This window comes from Archocentrus centrarchus, chromosome 20 (genome assembly GCF_007364275.1).
Source record: "Archocentrus centrarchus isolate MPI-CPG fArcCen1 chromosome 20, fArcCen1, whole genome shotgun sequence".
Lineage (NCBI taxonomy): Eukaryota > Metazoa > Chordata > Actinopteri > Cichliformes > Cichlidae > Archocentrus > Archocentrus centrarchus.
In genome coordinates this window covers 28,727,720-28,746,273 of record NC_044365.1, presented here as the reverse complement: position 1 = coordinate 28,746,273, position 18,554 = coordinate 28,727,720, and the positions used below count along the sequence as shown (strand labels likewise).

The 18,554-nt window shown below is 40.7% G+C and overlaps 2 protein-coding genes and 1 non-coding gene across 3 annotated transcripts in view; 1 reads left to right on the top strand and 2 right to left on the bottom strand.

Annotated features, from left to right (window-relative positions):
• Positions 1 to 949: 949 nt before the first annotated feature.
• trnar-ccg (transfer RNA arginine (anticodon CCG)) lies at positions 950 to 1,022 on the bottom strand. Its single transcript has one exon. It is a non-coding gene; the product is annotated as a tRNA-Arg (tRNA).
• Positions 1,023 to 3,409: 2,387 nt separating this feature from the next.
• On the top strand, positions 3,410 to 5,086 carry prlh2 (prolactin releasing hormone 2). Its single transcript, XM_030757245.1, has 3 exons — positions 3,410 to 3,548; positions 4,089 to 4,272; positions 4,873 to 5,086. Exons 2-3 carry the CDS (start codon positions 4,110 to 4,112, stop codon positions 5,073 to 5,075), a joined length of 366 nt encoding a protein of 121 aa, XP_030613105.1. The 5' UTR covers positions 3,410 to 3,548; positions 4,089 to 4,109; the 3' UTR covers positions 5,076 to 5,086.
• A 345-nt stretch (positions 5,087 to 5,431) lies between these two features.
• Positions 5,432 to 18,554, bottom strand: part of myripb (myosin VIIA and Rab interacting protein b) — a 59,961-nt gene continuing 46,838 nt past the window's right edge. Inside the window, exons 9-16 of the mRNA XM_030755991.1 lie at positions 16,530 to 16,679; positions 15,480 to 16,253; positions 15,113 to 15,175; positions 11,165 to 11,353; positions 10,914 to 11,075; positions 10,678 to 10,773; positions 10,411 to 10,471; positions 5,432 to 8,534 (exon numbers count right to left, since the gene is read on the bottom strand). Of these exons, the coding sequence (XP_030611851.1) occupies positions 8,491 to 8,534; positions 10,411 to 10,471; positions 10,678 to 10,773; positions 10,914 to 11,075; positions 11,165 to 11,353; positions 15,113 to 15,175; positions 15,480 to 16,253; positions 16,530 to 16,679 (1,539 nt within the window). The 3' untranslated portion in view covers positions 5,432 to 8,490. The remainder of the gene's footprint in view (positions 8,535 to 10,410; positions 10,472 to 10,677; positions 10,774 to 10,913; positions 11,076 to 11,164; positions 11,354 to 15,112; positions 15,176 to 15,479; positions 16,254 to 16,529; positions 16,680 to 18,554) is intronic.

Genomic DNA, 18,554 nt, shown 5'->3' with positions numbered 1-18,554 from the left:
TCATAACTGAAAATGTCATTGTGTTTCTTAGGATTATTTTGCCTGAGGAAGGTGCAACCAAGCTTTTTGCTGCTGAAGAGCACATCAAGATAAAAGTAGCTGCTAATGTCTTTGGGCATTTGCACCTGTGATGGCTCTAATTTACTGTCTGAACATACACTATCACACACAGGCAAAATTTGGTCATGAACTAAATTTGGTAAAGGGCAACAGTCAGAGTTTGTGATTTCTGCTTGCCTTGACCCTTGCACATGTTTCTGGCTGTTTTGCATGCATATTTACTTTTTAAATTTAAAAATGTAAGAAAAACATGTTAAATATGTGGCAGTAACTTTCATTTTTACATTAAATATTAATTCAAACTTGTTTATGTACTATTTTGAATTTTAATGAATAACAACAACAACAACAAAAAGATGCATGTCAATTCTGAGGTACAAATGTATTTATTTTATTTTAACTTAAACACCAACAGTGACTTATACCAGCACCCTGGGACTAAGAGTCTAAGACTTGACTAGTTTTAAGAGAGTACTTTTGTGAGATTAAACTACTATTGGACCCAGGTGGGATGTGAACCCATAAAGTCTGGCTGATGCCTGGTCCATTAGGCCACTGGCCTCTTTGTCCTGTCAATATGCCATTATTTGATGGCCTGAAAATGTCTTTCGTGACATTCAACAGAAAACATTTGCCAGCCATCAGTTTAATGGTTTACTTTTAAAATATTTATGTCCTCAGAGAAAGAAAATGTTTTATGTTCTTGTTGCCCCTGAGATGTCTGTGTGATGTGAAACAAAGTTTGAGTAACTAAAGCTCCATATGCTTCCTTTTTAAACCAAGTATGGTCAGTGAACGTACCACCCCCCACAGAAGGGAAATTATTTAGATTGTCAAATCTTAAGAGAACAAGCATGAGCATTTATAAGATACTTGCAAATGCAAATCCTGACCCAGGTGGGACTTGAACCCACAATCCCCAGCTCCGGAGGCTGATGCCTTGTCCATTAGGCCACTGGGCCTTTGCCTTTATTGAGGGAAAACAATTTCAATACAAAGGCCACATCGCTGTTAGTTTGCTGGCTGAAATACCTCTACTGATTTGTTATTTATAAAGCATTAACATACATTGATCCTACAAACATTTTACTCGTAGTGTATCATGGAGCAGGAAGCCTGGCTGGTTACCCAGTGCTGTGACTTGATCGAACTTCCATTTACTGTAACACAAACAACAAAGTCCAGGTGAAGCAGTTCAGTCAGGAGCTGATGAGACAAGAATCAGCCTAATGCGTCAAACGTGAAGAATTTTATTTGAATCACTGATGACTCCAGGACCTGTGACCACAATCATGAGAGAAAAGTTTAAAATGAAAAAATACCGCAACGTAGTGTGTTGATGCTTTCAGGCAGGAAAATGTACTGTGGGGCAATTATCTGGGTGGGAGGAAACAATGTTAATACCCATCACAGCAGCAAGAGAGAAACCTTGCACATCAGTAAATGAGGACATTGTTCTGTGCCCTTTTTAAATGTATTTGCCTCCAAAATGCATCGAAGGGTGACACCGGTAAATAAGGGTTCCCTGTCATAAATCCAATTTGCTTTATAATTTATGGATTTTTCCCGTGCCGTATTGTGATTGCACATCCTCAGGTTGTTATCTTCTCATTACTGCAGCCACACTCTGCAACATACAATCTGATCTCAGCCATGACGCAATTATAGCTGCTCTAATCTGTAGGAGGGGCACAAAAGAACCGCCTCAGGGTGGAGTTGTGTACATGAACGTCAACACGTGACATCTGTGACATTGTGGGTAGTTTTAGATGGAGTTTAATAATTATTTGATGTCTGTTTGAATGGATGCATAACTGATAAACATAACTGACAAAAAAAAAAAAATACAGATATATTTTGTTGTTTTAAATAACGCACACCTGTTTGTTAGGTACACCCGTTCAGCTTCACTGACTCACCAAATCTGGATAATAGAAGACTGGAAAAATGCTGCCTGTTCTGATGAGCCTCGATTTCTGCTGCATAAAGAGGATGAAAGCATTGGTCCATCATGCCTTGTATCCACAGTTCAGTCTGCTGCTGGTGGTGGTGCTGTAATGGTGACGGCACACTGTGGGCCACTTATTGCCAACTGAAGATTGTTTAAACATCACAACCTGCCTGAGTACTGTTGCTGACCATGTCCATTCCTTTATGACCACAGTGCACCCATCTTCTGATGGCAGCTTCCAGCAGGATAATGCACCGTGTCACAAAGCTCAAACCATCTCAAACTGGTTTCTTGAACATAACAGTGAGTTCAGTGTACTCAGATGCCCTCAACAGTCACCAGATCGCAATCCAATGGAGCACCCTTGGGATGTGATGGAATGGGAGATGAACGTGCAGCCGACAAATCTGCAGCAACTGTGTGATGCTATCATGTCAATATGGACCAAAATCTCCTTGTTGAAACTACAACATGAAGAATTAAGGCAGTTCTGAAGGCAAAAGGGGTCCAAAGCACACACACACACACACACACACACACACACATATATGTAACATATACTCTATATTGTTTCTATTTTGTGAAAAACTCACGCGCAACATTTTACTTTGATCAGATTCATCCATCAAATCTGACTCAGGGACAGAGGCAGAATTTATTTACTGTCAGATCTGGGATTCCCAACATATAGATAATGACATGTGTCCTCAATATATCGAACAGAAGGGATTAACATGCCTTCTTACAGTTAAGCTGCACGGTCAAATTCAAAGCAATTTATATTACACTTTCTTGACCTTTACAGATGCTGGTTTGAGCCCCGAGGCACCTTTACACCTGAATACATTCAAAAATCTCTCCTCACTACAGCCTCTCACTTGCGATTCATCACTGTCACCTTTCAGTACTTTCTGGTGGCATGCATATAGACTGACGTCTTCCTTTTGTGGTTTTGTTGACACTCATACTTTCAGTATCAGTGTTATATGAGCTCTGCATAGAATGAGTGACTGGTGTTGTAGCACTGTGAGTGTATGTGGATTTTCAGAGGCAGTTCCTAAAGCTTGTGAGAAGACAGCTTGACCAAGAATACTAAGCATTTTGCAGCAGTTGATTGTGTCCTGCCCTGTCCCTATCAAGCTGATTGATGAAAGGCTCATCAAAAAACGCCCACCACAGTTCCGGGTCATTGTCTCACAGACCTACTTGAACTGGTGGGTCTCCCCGTGTTCACAAATTCAAAGGTGTCTGCATGTCATTGACTAGCTGATGGACTGCTCTGCTGCGTGACAGACATCAGGAAAACTCTGAAAGCAAACCTCCAAAAGGATGAGGGGGGGTTTAAAGAGTGGGAGGAGCAGAGGAAGGGTGATGCATCCAGTAGTCTGGGATCACTGTGGCTGACTGACGTTCTTGATTCATCATCCAACAACCTCATGGGCAGCATGGATATATATATATAAGCTGGGGCACACCTGACAGCAATAAAGACTTCAGACGTCCACCAACTGACCTCAGCCTGTTACCAAAGTTCAGGGTAAGTATTTGCCATTTGGGATTTACATTTTGCATGTGGCAGACACATGCAAAATAAGGATACCAAATTATGCTTAGTGATATTTACATTCTCTAGATGGATTTGTTACACCTTTTGTAACTACAACTGGACTGCTTGCTCTTAAATAAGGTGGCTAATTATAATGTTATAACCCACACATAATCCCAAGGCGTTTGTGTCTTTTAGCAAGCACAAAGAAAATGATATTGAGTTTTCAATGGGCATCATTCAGGATTATTAAATTCAAGTTATCTGATTAGTGTCGGTGCTTTGTCCTGAGGTTTAAAATACTTAATCCTACTTGAAACTGTGTTTCGCGATCGGGAAGGAAAGTTTTACTATAGCGCTCAAAAAAGGCAATTTATTTTATTTTTTACGAGTTTACGCGACTTTAAGTGTTTTTGATCTCTAATTATGTCAGGCTCATTCTTTCCTTGGTTTTGGCTGACTAGCAACTGTTTTCAGTGTCTTCTCAAAAATGGTAAGTTACTCGTAACAACGTCCCTCTTCTGTTTTTAGTGCCTTGAGCGACACCACAGCATGCTGCCCGCGAGAGCGGCTGATGTTCGGCGCTGCGTCCTGACAAGCCGCTGGCTGCCCGCAGCTCTGGCGCTGCTCCTCCTCCTCTCCTCCAGCTTCAGCCGCGCTCACAGCACCACAGTGGAGCACGATTTCCACATTGTTCATAATGTAGACAACAGAAGTAAGAAGTATTTTTGTTTAATCATTCCGTTTTTACGCTCAAGACAAAACAAAAGCAAAATGCCATGATTTATGATATCAAGCTTAATATCTGAGATTTTTTTTTAAAATTATTATTCCTTTAAAATTTTGTACAATTCTTTACAGTTATTAAGTTTAAAGATATTGTGTCTGTTATTTACCTCTGCATGTCAGGAGACTTACAGTAAAGTAGGCTGTTATTAGACTTTAAACCGATTTGGTTAATTAGACAGTTTAATTCAGAGTGAGGGAACACTAACCTGTTTTCCACCTTTAATCAGCCATCAAATGCAAAGGTAGAGTGTCCTTGTGGGATAACAAATAATTTGATCATTTTCAGATCATTAACACTGGCTCTCCTACACTGGATATTTATTATTAAAAGGCACATTAAAGGCACACACGCACAAAAAAGGCAAAAATGCTGTTTTTAGGCTGCACTCACAGTTCCTGCTCTGACAGAGTTTTTCACCAACATTTTCCTAAATATGAATTCTGTTTTCAGACCTAGCCATTAATATCTTATATGCATGCTTTGCTTTATGTGCCACTGATGCATTTGTCTCTGCGTGGTGTCCAGGTCCAGAGATAGACCCATTCTGGTATGTGGGGCGTGGGGTGAGACCTATTGGGCGCTTCGGGAAGAGGCACAGCAGTCTGGAGGCTTTGGGCAGCGATGGGATGCCTGTCGTCAGGACTTTGGAGCTGCTGCTCAGCAGCCTCAGAAACAAGGAGGACCTTGGGAAAGTGCTTGATGGGGAGGATGGTGATTGGTTACCATGATATGGTCTCCTCCCTACATCCAAAAACTTTTGTTTTTTAAAAAATTTGGTTTAGATTTTTTTTTTAACATTGAAGCTATATATACGTCCTCGTAACTGTATTTCTCTCTTGTGTCTGTTATGAGCTTCATCCATGTCTGTACATAAAAACACACTCTATATTGATTAATAAATCAGGATGTTGTGATTATATCTGTTGACTATCTTGCTTGCAACTCCCCTGAATCTGAAGGGTCCCAGTAAATATTTTCTTTAAAAAAAAAAAAAAAAAAAAACTTGGGGGAATTTTAAATTTGCAAATTTTATTTATTTCATAATACATGTCTTTTCTCAGGGTACTGTGGCACATAGACAATCTGCATTTTTTAAAATTTTTATTTACTTATTTTTTTTTGCTTGTTACATTTTTCCCCAACATGTCATATGGATTGCAACAAACAATTGCACATAAAAGTGAATGGCCCACCTGTGGAGCGATGCACAGTGAACCTCTTCGTAGTCATTCACACTGGATTTAAACAGGAACAAAAGCAACATTTGTTTTTAGCTCTGGGAGAATCTCATCATTGCTGAGTATCCGGGACACTGATCCAACAGTGAACGACACGTCCTGTGCAAATCCAGCCTTAAAAGTCATGACAATTATACACAGTCTCTTGCACAACACTGAAAGATTTGTCAACAATGATTGGGCAATAAACACATTATCATATCATATCCATGTTTTTCACACATATACATATATTAAATTCTGCAATGAGATTCTTCTTTTTTTTTTTTTACATTAGAAAAATACAGGACACTGATGATTGGACCCTTGTGGCTGTGCTTCTTAAGTAAGACATATTTCATCAGTTTGATAAAGCCAGAAACATGCTGTTTTATACATCAACACCTCTGGAGAACAAGAGTGACAAAAATACAGGATCAATGTGCAAAACCAAGATGCAAAAGGCTAGGGATGGAAAGGTCACTAATAGAAGGGGCAGAGCATTCATACAGAAGATCATCACACCTTTCAAACCGTCCATCAGAGAATCCAAACCTGCTCTTAATAAGCTGGAGCCAAAGGAAAAACTCTGACAACCGTATGCATGGCTAACTTAAAATCACCCAAAACTGAAAGGCAGTATTCTCATGTTTAAGGAGTACAAGTGCGCCTCTCATCACCTGTGTTTTCAAAGCATTTACCATCGTCATTACTGGGAGAACATCGAATGGTAAATGCAAGCTTACACTGAAAGCAATTTGAGTCATCACACACGAGAGAGTCTGCTAGGAGCGACTGAGGTGGGTTCCTTTGAGGAGAGAATAAAGCCTTTAATTTGCAATAGTACTTATTTCAGTGGTATTGCATAAAAACGTTCAGTAAGTACAAAAATAAATTGCTCGTAACAAAATCATGGTTTCATGGCATTTGTTATACAGCTTGTCAGACTTTATGTAAAAATCTTTACAAGAATTTCTGAATGCAACACAAAAGTTCAGACGTGACCCAGCAAAGGGAAAACAATGAAAATACACTTTCCCCCCTGCTCAAAAAAAAGGCCACAAAGTTTCAAAGTAAACAAAGAAAATGGCAGGGAGCGGGGAAAATGGCTTTGTGTTGGAGAATCTGGCTACACCACCCCGAAGGAGGATTTTTAGATCAAACTCGAATATCGGATGGAGCTCCATCTAAGACATTTTCAAACCTTATTTAGATTTCTTTAAATGCCGTAGCCCACAACTTCAAAATTAAGGCTGTAGTATATGCGAGTGTCTCTACAAATCAGCTCCCATCACTTTTTCCCTTGCTAAATAAATATGCGCGCTCTTCCCTGGTGAAACATCGGTTCAGCAAACAGATGCTTAGCTTAGAGACTGAAAAGAGGGAAGCAGCGAGCTTGGTTCTGTCCAAAATTGACAAAAAAATCTTATGCAGTTTAATGCTCCTTTGAGTATTTTTGTAACCATGCATCAAACACGTGGCAATGTAAAAAAGAGCCTGTCTGTGGTGAGGAACCCTCAGAGAACTTTCCAGAATATGCAGCTCCCCTCAGCGTCACAATGCTTTATACAGTTACGGCTTATCGTTAGCTGCCCATTTATTAATTTTCCCTCTCTGATTTTCCCGCTACAAGTAGCACTAGCAGTTGACTGCTAGCAGACAACTGCTAGCAGTCAACTGGTGAACACAGCAGAGCATATTCACCAGGCAGACATTTCTTTAAAGGTTTGGTAGAGACCAAAAGAGCTAAAAGTGAGTGACCAGTGTAGAGGTGCTGGTGGACTATATATTTTTTAGGGTAGCTGTTTCCCCATTACCAGTGCTTGAGCTGGGCTAAGCTAACTGCTTACTTTTATTGGATTGCAGCATATTGTTAGCCCCAGAGCATAATTGCCTAAGTCCTATTTTGGCCAAATTGAAATACCTGACTAACTTTAATTTGCTAACACTGCAGATTCATTTAGATATATAAATGTGGCCAAAATGCTATGAGGCTAATAATATTCCCACTTAACTTACTGTCTTGAGAATGATTGGACTGTTATTTAAACCTCAGCAATAAAATAAATTATTATATTTCTAAAATGTTGAATTATTCTTTTAACTAGATGTAATTTCTCAATGTGCTTGGTATTCCTTTATGGCCATCTAGCACGTGGTGCAAAAGGACAAAAACCCTTGTGCCCCGATGCTTTAACATCTACTGTAAACCTCTGTCTCTTCTAACTCTTTCCTGGTATGCTTGTAAATTGTATAAATCATTAAAATATCAAAGGTTACAATCATCCCCATTTGGTGATTACCATCTGATAGCTATATGCAGGTGAAAATTGACAATCATCATCAAAAAAAACAGAAAACAAAAAAAGAAAACTGATTAATTTCCCCGTAACATTTCTTGGTTCATGGCGAGAAAAGAACGATGCAGTATAAAACATGGCTCAGTCTCTTTTCGGGACACTGAATCACACAAAGTTTCACATGATTTTTCCACAGCTTCATTGCACGTTAATTCACAACACTCTTGCAAACATAGAAAACTGAGTTTTTCTTTTCCTGTACATATATTCTTTTGAGTCGGCTCAGGAGGGGCGTTTGCAGATCTTAAGGCAGAGAAACCGACTGTTGAGTTACATGTTTGTGTGTATGTGTGTCAGTATGTGTGTGCGGTAAGGAGGAGAAAACGGCATGGAACAGATCCGGGTAAGAGAGAAGGATCCAGTCATGTCCTATTTGAGCTGTTTAACAGATGGGTAATGAGCTTGTGTGAGGAGTGAGTGCTGAGTTGGGTTACGCAGGGCAGGTGCTGGCCCCTGCTTGGCCTGGAGCTAGAGGCAGATGCTGGGTTAAGGCACTGGATGTGAAGGGCCCCTGCCCCTGGGGCTTGGAAATAGCCCTGAGGGACTCATTGTGCTGCTGACTGCCACTATGGCCGAAATACTTTCAGCTGCTGCTCTGCCTCCAACTTCTCTGAAATTAGAAAAAAAAAAAGAAAAAGGTCTCAGCAGAGTACTGTTTAAAAAGAAAGGCTGCATTCAAAAGCTCAAAAGTTTGGGGTCACTTTGAAATGTCCTATTTTTATTTTTTAAAAAAAAGCACATATCTGTTTTTTTATCTAATATAGCAGTGATGCGGATTCTGTACCAATCTGCTGTGGTGAGGAGACAGCTGAATGTGAAAGCTCTATGTTCCTCTCCACACGTATAGCCATGGGCTCAGGAAAGCCACCAAAATAATGAGATCGCAGACAGAAGTGCAGGGAATAAGCTTCCTCCAAAGGGTGTCTGGGCTCTCCCTTACAGATAGCGTAAGGAGCTCAGTCATTCAGGAAGGACTAAAGAGTTGCTCGTCCTCCACATCAAAAGGAGCCAGCTGAGGTGGTTCAGGAATCTAACTAGGATGCCTCCTGGGCACTTCCTAAATGAGGTGTTTTGGGCATGTCATGGAGGAGGCCCTGGGGCAGACCCAGTACACGCTGGCGAGATTACATCTTGTGTCTGGTTTGGGAATGTTCCAGTACCAGATCTAGTTGTCCCTGCTTAGACCGCTGCCCCTGCCATCTGGACCCGGATAAGCACCAGAAAACTGATGGATGGACGGACGGACGGATAGCTGGACTGACATGATCAGAAATTTTTTAAATGACAATTCTGACTAACAGAACAATTTATCATAATTCATCTAACCCTAACCCTTATGCAAGTTTATCATGCTAAATAAGAAAATCCCCTTTTTCAAAGACATGACAGCTAAAAACTCTACTGATGATTAAAGCAGCAATGAACGTAGCTGAGTTGAATATTTTTTCCCAGGAAACTCTTCAGTATTCTTGTTCTAAGCAATAAATGCCATTCCAGGAGGCTGCTAGATAAACTGAAGGTTTCATACAACAACGTGTACTGCTCCTTTCACAGAACAGCGCAAACCGGCCCTAACCTGAATAGAAGTAGGAGGTTCCAGTGCCCATCAGAGTAATGAGACACTTCACAGGTCCTCAACTGGCAGATTTATGACAAGGTAGCTGTAAGAGTGAGATTTTGATGGTTTGCGATGGAGCAGTACACACTGTTGTATATAAACTTTGTTATCTTTTTAAAATAGGTATATTATATTTATTATATAATGTTGTATTGTATAAAAAAGTGCTTTTCCTTCAAGATCATCACAAAGCTACCCCAAGCTTTTGGGTGGTAGTGTAAATGTTTGTAATGTATGGACTGATAGAAGGGACACACCAAGATGGAATCACTGAATCAATATCTTGGTCAGTGAATTTGACCCACTGTCCTGTCTGTTGTCTCTCTTTGGAGCCTTGCTAAAAAGCCACCCTGAATCACAGTTATTGTGTAGATGTTGGTGAAGGAAAAAAAAAGGGACAAAAAAAGAAAATAAAGAAAGCAGCAGCAGAAAAAGGCCTTTCATTGATATGAAAAGGAACCGACTTCTAGTTGGTTGATAAAACAGCCCTGTCCCCCTGTACTGCGTGTGTTTCCATTTGGCTGCTTTACTATCTAATGGGGCTTTTCAGTTACTTAGTCTCTTTTTAGCAAATGCATTCACTTTTACATCTATTCAGTGGCCTCTCTCTTCTTTCAGGACAAAGCATAAAATGTGTGATGTTAACTAACGGCGAATAAAAGTGCCCCTCCCCATTCCCCATCTCTAGGTGTCTCGGCTTCACGCACACAAGCACACACACTCATACTGCGTGTGTATACAAGGCTGTACCCTGCATAAGTTAGCAGCTAATTAATTAATTTATTTTTAAATTCACGCATACACATAGTTTTCTTTGTCTGAACATAATAGATTTCTCCAAAGTGAGCAAAATAAGTGTGTTGGGTACCTTTTAGTGGAGGCGCTGGAAGCTTCCTCCTCTGATGGCGTGATGAGTCCAGGGTTTGGGGCTGTAATGAGAATATTACCATTATACACCTATCATAACTCACGAAATTAATAATAAAAAAAAACTGGTAATTTCTTTATTTAAATATCCAGCCAGTATGCTATTGGTTTTACTGCTAAACCAATATGTTTGCCAAAGCATTACATATGGCCTGGAGGTAAAAATAAAAGTGTAAAAGATTAAGTGTACGAGAAGGCCAATGAGTACCTTAGATTTTGGCTTGAGCTTGGCGAAGCGATTGCAGACAGTCACGTTCAACCCAGCTGTTTTCAGAGCTGATATTCTGGCCTCGATGTTTGATATCTTAAAGCAGAAAGAGGATTTCATTAAAGAGGATGTTTCAGGCAATACATCTCATTATTTTTATTCAGTTTTAGTAAGAAGATAACCTATCATTAGCAGTACAAAGAGGTGTGCACAAAATCAATGATCCCCTCCAGTACCTGCAGTTCAGACTGCTGGACCTGAGCAGCTGCAGTAGCCACTTGATCTTCCAGGAAGGCCAGCTCTTGGTCTGTGGTCCCACGACTAATACTGCGAGCGCACTGCTCCAGGTCCCCAAGTGCCCCCTCAAGGCCATACACTGCACCAGCAGCAAGGTACACCTGCACAGAGGAGAGCAAAACTTTTAGTTCCCATTAGCACTGAATGCCCTGAAGGACAAACTACCGGGTGGAGGTGCTCTCTAGCTTACATTCTCCTCCATCTTGGTAAGCCTCTGGTCCAACCTGCGGGTATCAGAGCTGCTGGATATGGGAGAAGCACTCATGGACTCCGAGGGGGTGTAGCTCTCACCTCCTGCCTCACCAATCAGATCCTCAGTAGCATTCAAAACCTTTAGCACCTCTGTGGTGATGCTGCAGAGGGAAGCTGCTGAGTACTTCTGCTCCAGTTAAAGAACATACACACACACACACACATGCACGCACGCACACACACACACACACACACACACAGACAGACACACAGACAGACAGACAGACAGACAGACCATGCAGTGAGCAGTGCAAAGAATTAATAAACCTTTTGAATTAAAGTGAAATCGCCAAAAAAAAAAAAAAAAAGGAGTTGGAGAGAAACTGGGGAAACCTTAGTACTGACACTGTTAACAAAGAGACTAAATGTGTGAGAAAAGCAGAAAATGTGAAGCAAGTATATTAAATCTGTAAACATCACCTTAAGGGCAAGGCCTTAATGTAGCGTAATATACATAAAATGATAAAGAAAAATATCTTTCATTTTGAGAGCAAGGGGATGTAACAAAAGGCAATTATGCATGTATCCAATTTTGGAACATTATAGAATCATTTGGGCTGTAAAAACATCCCCATTTTAAAAATGAATGTGAGCCAATAAAGATAATGCGGCTTCATGTTTTTAATCAGCGCGTTAACCCTGCGTTCTCATGCTGCAAGGCCCTAAAAAAAAATTAATTAATTAAAAAAAATTATACAGTGACATATATGTCACTCTTTGTCTGATGCCTAATTACTGTTTTGTGAGCACCCACATCTACACATGCTTGACCTGGATGAGCAGTCACAGGGTGCAGAACAGGGATGTGAGAAATGGAGTATTGAGGAAGATAAGAAAGAAAAAAAAAGGTCTCAAGACAAAGCCAGAGAAATGAGTCATCTTTAGTTTTTTTTGGCTTTGAATTGGTAAATGATGTCACAGTGGACAGATCATCTCCTGTTACTGAGCCACAGGAGAGCAGGTGCAATTCGGATGTGAAGCTTCAATCGGAATTCAAAGTAATCGTGTAACATCTGTCAGTAGAGGAGATAAGATTGTCAATTGATGGCTCAGCTAATTAGGAAATGGGAATGACTGACAAATCAGCTGGTGTAGATCTCTCAGGTTAGTCACTGAGTTTACTGCTTGCAAGGGTCTCGATTAGCTGCAGCAGTTTGGTCATCCGAATCCCAGCAGCCTGCTTCCAAATTCATGCTGCCTGTGACAAACGATGATTCAAAAGTGAAGATGGTGAGAGAAGAAAGCTGCCATGTTATCCTCTTGAACTAATGAAAACACAGAATGAGAAAGAGAAATGGTAGTAAAGAGAGACAGATGTTATTCTATAATGAATGAATCACTGGCTGAAGCTTTGATCAGTGGGATCGGAAGTACATCGATCCCTCTCTCGGGCACAGCGCGACAGCCTGAAAAGCCTGATTTTAGCTGGAGATGGTAGAAGCAGGTAGTGATGAGAAAGAGATGAGAGGGGCCAGTTATCTTTTTTCTTTTTAAATCGCTATTGAGCGATCTTAAAAAGAATGAGACGCAGAGATGGACACACTGAGGTATTGATTTGGGTTGGTCAAAGGAGGAGTGGAGATGTTCTGATCCGCTTCAAAGAAGCAGGCCATCACCGGCCTGATTAAACAGTCATGACAGACACTGATATCTTACTGCTGTCAATATAAAAAATATACACCTGGTGAAAATCTAGCTTGACTCCTTGTTAATATAGGAATATGATGCACATAAAAAAAACATATGCATAGGCAGCTAGGAGTGGGATACCAATCTGTAGAAGTCACCTTTTACCCAATTACAATCACCACCCTGAGGGCTAATCTCTAAACCCTCAAACCCCCTTAAATGACTCCGCCTGTGTCTGCAGCAGTAGTTCCCGGTGTGGGTGAGCTCACGAAGGCTTGAAATGGTATGAAGAGCAGTGGGACAGGACTTGAAAGGAACCAAAATGTGGTTCATATTTTGTGAATTTGGGACAATTTATTTGATATTCTTTGCTTCGTGGCCATTTCTGTGAACCTTCCAGACCTTTACCTGCTGAAGATCACGTAAACTGTGAAAGACATCAGAAATAGATCACACCAGTACATGTGTCATACAAGCAAGCATTACTCATAGAATCCCTTATAATGAGTCTGTTTAATGATCAGCATCGACCCTCGTGTCTCAGATGTCCAAGTGTGTGTGTGTGTGTGTCCATCTACCTGAATTAGTGTGTATCGATTTCTCAGTGCTGAAGTTCATAAACAACATTGCTTTTAACAAAATGGATCATAGCTTTGACATCTAGTTTATTAAAATGAATTTTATCTTCCAATAACTGTCAACATTCACACCTTACTGTGTGCTATAAATATTTCTGAGAATACACACGCTTTTGTAGTGTACCAAGAAATCAAAGGATTGTCTAAAACAAACTAAAATCTATATTTCTCTGTGCATTGTATCGCTGGAAAAAAAAAAAAAGTACTCTTAACATAAATCAGGGCTGACAACATCCAGTAATTTTTCAAAAGTCTTGAGCCACCCCCCCATTTCTTTGTATTTTGGTAGGAAAATGAAAAATAGATGCAGTGGTTTATTAAAATATGCGTAAAGATAAATGTAAATACAGTATATTAGGCACAAACAGAGTTTATACAGCTCTAACGAGCTTGAAAGTCAATATTTTGGTATGACCACCTTTATTCTTCAGCACAGCCTGAACTCTTTGAGGCAGCTTTCTTCTCATTTCTTCAAGCACTTTTCAGGAATAGTTCTCCAGGCTTCTTGAAGGACATTCAAAGCTCTTCTTTGGATGTTGCAGCCTTTCCAGATTGTATTGCATGTGTTCATAATTCCATCAATTTTGACAAGATCTACAGCTCCAAACCATGACAGAGCCTCCACTGTGTTTTAGGGATTGCTGTAGACACTCCCTCTTATACCTCTCTCTTCATGTTCTCTGTAATATTGATGATGATTTGAGCTAAAAATCTGAAATTTGGATTTGTCACTCCATAAGACCTGTTGCCACTGATTTTCAGCCACCCTTCCACTGAGACCATTTCTGAACACTGGATGGATCAACTGAAGGTCCAGATGCATCTCTCAGGTCTTTGCTGGATTTTTTTTCCCTGTTTTTAGGGACAGTTCATCTGCTGTGGATAGTTTTGTTTAAGGCCTGACACTTCTTCTTTTGTCCTCCACATGTCCAGTTTCCACAAGATTTTTTAAGGACACACTGTGCACCATGCTGGGGTAAACCAGGTCTTCAGCTAATAGCTTTTTGGGAATCACCTTGTTTATACAAAAACACTATTTTATGTCTATAAACTGTGTTTGACTTAGTCAATTTTCACATATACAACTAAAGAAATGGGAACAAACTGTGTGTTAAAAATTGGTTCTTTGCTAAGTTGTCTGCTATGTGTAGCCACAACATTGGTTCATCCACTAAGTGTCTTTTTTCATGCTTGAATGAGTAACTTAAGCATTCCTCTGACAATGGTCAGGTACAAGGACTGCACTGAAAATGAGTGAAAAAGCAGCCAATGTCCAAAGAAAAACTTTGAAGGACCTTCAGAAAGCTGGAGAACAATTGCTCAAGACCACTTTAAAAAATGACAAGAAAGTGTGGTTCCTTGGAAACAAAATATAAAGAAATTGGGGGTGGCTCAAGACTTCTTGGCCTGCTAAAGAGTGAAAAAAATGAAACCATTTTAAACACATGCAAACAACCATAACGAAGTTTGTAGTGTGCCTTAAAATAAGATATAAATACTGTAGGTGAAAAGAGAAGGCCTGAGTGTGTGTTATTATTGCATTAAGGTAGCACAGAGGTTTTTGTGTCCTTGTGCATGACTTCCTACAAGCTATTCTCTTTCTAGCCTTTATATCTCACCTGGTGTAAGACAGAGGAGAGCAACTGAAGCCTCTGATGTTGCTCCAAGTCATTCTGTCCCACCTGACACAGCCGCGCACACAGAAAGCATACACACATTTACCAAGAACACACAGACCAGACAAAAAGGGGAAAAAAAAGACAGCAAAACAGGGAAAACATGGGATGAGGGACAGATAATGACAGCACTGATTGTCACATCAATAAAGGAGGAGGTTGAGATAGTAAATTGTTTTTAAAGGTAAAAACAAAAAGAAAAGACAGATAAAAAGCTTATCAAAAAGGCAGACAAACAGACTGCAACGCCAGAAGCAGCAGATGATCAGAGGATGAAAATCAAATCGCTACTTTCCCAACATCTCCTCACCTGGTTGTTTGACAGCACCCCCTCGTGGGAAGAAGGGGTAACAGCAGGCGAACTTGCACTGGATCCACTTCTCCTTGCTCCACCTTTCTGTCCTGCTTCCTTCTCCACATCTCGTTTATGTTGTCTCTTACTTTGCCTGCTGGGCTCTCTTTTGTCTCTTTTCTGTTCCTGGTCATCTACTTTCATTTCTAAACTCTCACACACTTTCTCAAACCTCCTCTCCCTACTTCTCCCGTCTTCTCTCACCGAGGGACTCTTTATTAACTTCTCACTTTTTTTAATCTCTTGTCCATTCTCTTCTTCCACTGCTTCACTTGCTCTCTCTATCGATTTGTCACTTGCCCACTGCCTTTCTCGCTCTGCGCCCTTTGGCTTCACTTTCTCTCTCTGCCTGTCACTTTCTTTATCCATCTGTCTGTCCGCAGGCCAGTTTGTGCACTCCTCTTCAGATGAGCTGCTGTCTTTGCTGTTGGCACTGATGACCAGCTGACCAAGTCTAGATTGTAGCTCGCCTTCTAGAGGGTCTCTGGATGTGGATCCAGGCCCCAAGCTGTTGGATGAGAGCTTTCGCCCCAGAGCCAAGGAGGGGGCGTTGGAAGGGCTGGGGATCGGTGAATTTGGCGCCACTGTGTCCAAGTCTTCTGGCTCGGGTGTCATGGCATCTAATTTGAAGGCGTCCGGTGCAGCTGTGGCCACTGGCATAGTGTCAGAGTTTGGCTGTTCCTCACTTAATCCCCTCTTCAGCAGGGCGTTGAGTAGAATACCACTGTTTTCCTTGGATGTCGACATGTAAAATAGAGAAATACTCATAAAACGCTACCAGATAACCTAAATATATCTGAAGATTTTAAAGACAAAAGCACTACTAAAGAAGGTCATAGCTTGAGCTACATCATCAAATAAATAAACCTTAATTTGCTGCCTCCCAATGGTGAAACAGTACTTTACAACCAATGCTGAACATCCACAATGAATGTAACAATTTCTCACTCGCATAGATGGATTTCAAAGTGAGCTACTATTAACAACCAGTAAGAAATCACATTTTACCTGCACTAAGGGGTAGATGGACTGTGCATGGTTCTGGCCTCCAGGCCTGTTTTGCTCTGCTGACAACTCCCTCTTGCTCCTCCTGCGCCGCCGTGATCTTCTGATGGGATCACTGTGCCGCTCCTCTGCCTCGCTGCTGTCTCCCATCACCTGGGAACAATGATGGGGAAGCAGACAGGTGCATGTGTCACCGTTTATTGCTACTTCACATTTGTAACATTTCAGAGGTAAAGTCATACTGTTATTGTCATTGTGACCCCCCCCCCCCTTCAAAAGCCAAAAGTGTCTTGGCAAATTTCAGGGGTCTGTAAGTCAAATATAAGCAAATATTAGAAATAATGGCAAAAAAACAAAACAAAAAAAACTTACTCTCATTCCCTTTTGAGCTTCTTTGTGAGGTCGACTATAATGTTAAATTCTGGTCAACAATACTGGGCCAAAACTGTTACCACTGAGTATGAATGAGTGCAGTACTTTGGTTTGAAAATGTGGTTAAAGAATGCCGAGATCTGCTACCACCGAACTGTACAAAGAAGAAAGTGGCCATCATTGCGGGGTATTGTTTTTGTGTTCTGTTTTGTCAACAGGATTTAATTTAACACAACTGTTGTTTCATTTTTTTAATCTTTGCTGGCTCTTGTGAGGCCTCTGCCTAACGACTGAGAGTGAAAATTAGCTTTTAGCTAAATCTGGCATTGCATATAACACGTGTATTGTTTGTTGTCTCTGCCATATGCTGTAATGTACCCAAGTGTAAATAAATCAGCTAAAACTGTCTACACCTCGAAAAACTAGAAAGCCTGAGTTGCACTCATGCATTGGTATAAACAGTCTAATAATGTCATATAATTAATCATCCACAGGGACTGCTTTTCTGCTCTTCTGTGATATTTTAACTACATATTCCTGATGCTTTTATCTGAGCAGGAGTGTGACGCAAGGTGAGTATTTTATTAAGAAACCATTGTTGTATTGGTTTGTACTTAAAGAACATGGGGTCTCTTTTCAGAGTACAAATATAATGTAAAAACAGACGGTGAGTAACCTCGTTACTACAGGAACATTCAAACCTTTGGTTCTGACATTCATGCGGCTTTTTCTTCGATATGTAACAACCGCGTAAACGTGGCTGCATCCCAAGCACACACTCCACATGACAAAGGCATTCCTCCCCTTTTATTGCTAAATAACGTTTGCACGTTGTGATTTCTTATGTAGATATAATGTAGATATAATGTATTCTTTCCAATCGTCACAACAAATTCACTAAAGCTCGACTGATAAAGGATTTTTAAGCTCGATGATTCAATTCAATTAAATTTTATTTATATAGCGCCAAATCACAACAAACAGTCGCCTCAAAGTGCTTGATATTGTAAGGTAAAGACCATACAATTGTTACAGAACAAAAACAACAATCAAAGCGACAGTGGGAAGGAAAAACTCCCTTTTAACAGGAAGAAACCTCCAGCTCAGGGAGGGGCAGTCATCTGCTGTGACAGGCTGGGGGTGAGGGGAGGGAGACAGGACAAAAAAACATGCTGAGGCAGAGAGCCAGAGATTAATAATAACTAATGATTAAATGCGGAGTGCTGTATAAACAGAGCGATAAGAGGTGAGTGAAAATGAAATGATCACTGCATCATGGGAAGCCCCCCCAGCAGCCTAGGCCTTTTGCAGTATAATTAAGGAAACTGGGAGCTGGTTCCACAGAAGAGGGGCCTGAAAGCTGAAGGCTCTGCCTTCTTAAGTATCCTAGGAACCACAAGTAAGCCAGCAGTCTGAGAGCAAAGTGCTCTGTTGGGGTGATATGGGACTATAAGGTCTTTGAGATAAGATGGGGCCTGATTATTCAAGACCTTGTATGTGAGAAGAGGGATTTTAAATTAAATTCTAGATTTAACAGGGAGCCACTGAAGAGAAGCCAATATGGGAGAAATCTGCTCTCTCTTTCTAGTCCCTGTCAGTACTCTAGCTGCAGCATTTTGGATCAGCTGAAGGCTTTTCAGGGAGCTTTTAGGACAG

What these genes read in the sequence shown, in the direction of transcription:
- prlh2 (XM_030757245.1), top strand. Translation starts at nt 4,110, where the DNA reads ATGCTGCCCGCGAGAGCGGCTGATGTTCGGCGCTGCGTCCTGACAAGC. An exon ending in TCATAATGTAGACAACAGAA is followed by an intron (nt 4,273 to 4,872) that starts GTAAGAAGTATT and finishes CGTGGTGTCCAG; the next exon opens with GTCCAGAGATAGACCCATTC.